The sequence below is a fragment of the Pterocles gutturalis genome, unplaced genomic scaffold (assembly GCF_000699245.1).
Source record: "Pterocles gutturalis isolate BGI_N339 unplaced genomic scaffold, ASM69924v1 scaffold30015, whole genome shotgun sequence".
Lineage (NCBI taxonomy): Eukaryota > Metazoa > Chordata > Aves > Pterocliformes > Pteroclidae > Pterocles > Pterocles gutturalis.
Window position 1 is genome coordinate 7,415 of NW_010139192.1, and position 3,283 is coordinate 10,697.

General features: G+C 44.3%; 1 protein-coding gene across 2 annotated transcripts in view; it reads left to right on the top strand.

Annotated features, from left to right (window-relative positions):
* Window positions 1–1,211: 1,211 nt before the first annotated feature.
* SNAP25 (synaptosomal-associated protein, 25kDa) overlaps window positions 1,212–3,283 on the top strand; it is a 29,218-nt gene continuing 27,146 nt past the window's right edge. Inside the window, exons 1-2 of one of the 2 annotated variants that reach the window (XM_010083273.1) lie at window positions 1,212–1,359; window positions 2,005–2,046. In XM_010083273.1, the coding sequence (XP_010081575.1) occupies window positions 1,288–1,359; window positions 2,005–2,046 (114 nt within the window). In that variant the 5' untranslated portion in view covers window positions 1,212–1,287. The remainder of the gene's footprint in view (window positions 1,360–2,004; window positions 2,047–3,283) is intronic. The other variant, XM_010083274.1, reaches the window with a different exon arrangement.

The window sequence follows — 3,283 nt, forward strand, 5'->3', positions numbered from 1 at the left end:
AGGAACAGATTCACCTCCAATAGATAATAACTTCCATTTAAACAGAGTTATTGTTAAAATTTTAGAGCCAAGCTCTGGCCTGACTTATCTTGTTTCATAAAGGCTGCATGTATCACAAAGACAGGACAGAAAATAGCCCCTGGGTTTTGCCTTCTTAGAGGAGCTTTGCTGAAAGAGGCTGCTTTTGTCTTCTTTCTGTAATTAAGCATGATGACATGTGCTTTATGGCTGTTTATTTGCAGTCCCCCACAACTTCCCCACCTCCTCTGCACCTGGGATTAGGTTTTCCTGCAATGAACAGATCTAACATTCAGGGAGCAGTAATTTGCAGTGTGCCATGCTTGAATCAAGCAGAGAAATAAACCAGTGTTGTTGTTATAAAGACCTGACAGATGGTAGGAGGACCCGCCTTTCTTAATCAAGTCATGCTCAGTAATCAGAGCTAGCTCAAATTTACAACAAAAAAGAAACCTTACCCAAATGAGGATTAATGGGCTGCATCCTGATTTCTGGTTAGGATGAGCTCAGTGGTGCCGTTCTATATTGAGAGGGATAACCAAGATCAGAATCTGACCCACTTTGGGAAGAAGCTGAAAATACCAGTTAGGTCCTGCCACCACTTCCCCGAAATGAAGGATTCTCCCAAGAAAACATCTTCTCCCACTCTAGCTCTAAATATTATTTCAGAGTCTGAACTATAGCATGTGGACTAGCCATTAGCCAATAAAAATCTGCTAGGTTTCATTGTCTTTAATTTCATTGCAGAGGCATTAGCTAAGCCTCCAGTCCTCCAAGTGATGCAGCTGAAATACAGGACGTGAGGGGCATAGTCTTGACCTTGACCTCCTTCACATGAAGGCTTTTAATTCTAGAGAAGAATGAATGGGTCTCAAGACTGTTTCTGGTAGCAAGTAACACCTCCCAAGTCTCCAGCTTCAATAGGAATAGCGTTAGAAAGGCTAAGAAAAATGGAAGATTTTCCTCAAAGAACATCATGAGGATACAACCTTGTTCTTCAAGAGTGATCAATGATACAGGAATAAAGTACCATCTTGAACAACCCTCTGTGCTTTCTACTATATAGGAATTGCCATCCAAACTGAAATAGTTTAGGTGAGGGCACTCATGTAATAAAAGCATTTTAGTGGGACTGACATTTAAGCACAATTCAGTGAGCCAGGGAGCCTAACCACACTGTTTCTTTTCCTTTTCGCTGTCTTCCAGGCTCACTAGCAGCTGAGCGCAAATCCTTGATCTGCAGCTTCCACAAACACACCCACAGCTAAAATGGCGGAAGACGCTGATATGCGCAATGAATTGGAAGAAATGCAGAGGCGTGCCGACCAGCTTGCTGATGAAGTGAGATCAATAGCTAAACTGGAAACCTGGGGCTGGGGTTGGCATGAGAGACACATCCAGAAATAGGAGCTGATCCAGCAAAGGATTTCTAAGGCTGATTCTGTTTTCTGTCAGCTCTACACTGAAAGCAGAACTGGAAACTAAATGAACTGGGGTAAAATTTCATGTCACGTTTAGTCTAGATTATGATATTTATCAATCATGAGTTTGATTTAGGTATTAGACTCTGGATCAATTTGACTGACCTCAGAGCAAAAAGCAGCAATTTCATATTTTCTGAGCATTTCTTCAATTTGCCAAACCTATTAAATGCTAAAAGTCACTAATTAAGTCTCTGAAAAGTCTTAGCTGAAAACCACAGACTTTATAGTTGAAGACCAGCTGTTCCAAGCATTACTGCTGCACCACACGGGCAAGGGGAGCGCGAGCCCTAGAGACTGCAGCTGCCCTGCGATGCGGTGGGAACCGCTGCATTAGTGAGTTGTAACAGAGAGCTGAGGATTAAATGATCACCAGTACCCTGCTGATGGCCTGATTTTGAGGGAAAGCAAGGAGCACAGGAAAAACATACTGTTAGCATGAGCCTGCAGATTAGTGTTGAAAACTGGATCTGGCCAAATCTGTGTTTTTCCTGTTTTTTTTCAGTCACTTGAGAGCACCCGTCGAATGCTGCAGCTTGTTGAAGAGGTAAGAACTTGCATTTTATTTGCACTTCTGTGGTGATCAAAAATGATAAAGAGTCTGACACTGTAAGTGGTTTTTCTTTAGCTCACGTTGCCAGGGCATGACCATGGCTTTATGTGCCGCTCCGTCTCTCCTTATCCTTACCCCTTGATGGGCATTCAAGACACTGTGCCCTAGTTGTCAAGTGTCACACTGCAGACCAGCTGCTGAGGCATTGTTTTGCCCGTACCTGAGTATCCATTGCGAGAGGTTACTTGAGAGAAACCAAGGAAACAGCCTCTGAAGGTGACCTGAAGTCAGGGACAAGTGCCTGAGTTTGCTGCAGAGCTTCTGCAGCCTCGTGCCAGCACCACTCTCATGTCCTTGCCATAACACTGCAAGCAGGGAAGGTGAGAAAGGCCCTTGGTCTGTTTGCCCTGTCATCTCTAGATACTTCCCTCTCCACAAGCAGTTGCAGCTATTTATAGAGCGCCAGTCACCACAGCACTTAGATGCCTCTTCTTTATGTATCTCTGAAACATTTATTAGGCTTTCAAGGCCTTTGGAAAAGCTTTGGAAAAGAAAGTCCTCTGATTTTCCACAGTGCTGAGGAAGGAGACACAGGCTTGGTCCTCACAGCTAACACTGCTTATGCCTGCCTGGAGAGGTCACTCCCAGAAGGGAAAAAATTCAGTCAAGCATTTTACCCTCTTCATAACAAAGGGGTTTAAAAGTCTAGAAATTCCTACACTCAGTTTAGTTTAGAGCGTTCAGCTATCAGGTGGTGGAAAACTTTGCTCCTGCCTGACAGGACATATTATTTTCAGACACCATGCAAGCCTTGGCTTCGGAGCTGGTGACATTTTTAATCAGGGTCATCAGCACTGACAGTCCCAGTACTAATGACAACCAGAGGAGTCTCCAGAAGAGACAACAGGAAGAAAATTACATCAGGTCCCGCGTTCAGGAACAGGCACAAGCCCAGCCGTAGGCTTCGTGGCCTTGAAATGAGTCAAGATCAATAGAGTCCGGTGGAGACAGAATTAAATTTCTGTGTACAGACAGACAGACAGGCAGATGGGTCATTGAGCGTAGTCAGCATTGCTTCTCCTCCACAAACACTTCAGATCTGGGCCTCCTGCAGCCAAAATATGCTCTTGTCTCATGAGCAATATGTCCCTTTTTGCTGCTTAATTCCCTGGACTTGCCATTTCTGACCACCACTTTATGTCAACTCCGTGCTGAATGCAGCTCCTGCTGA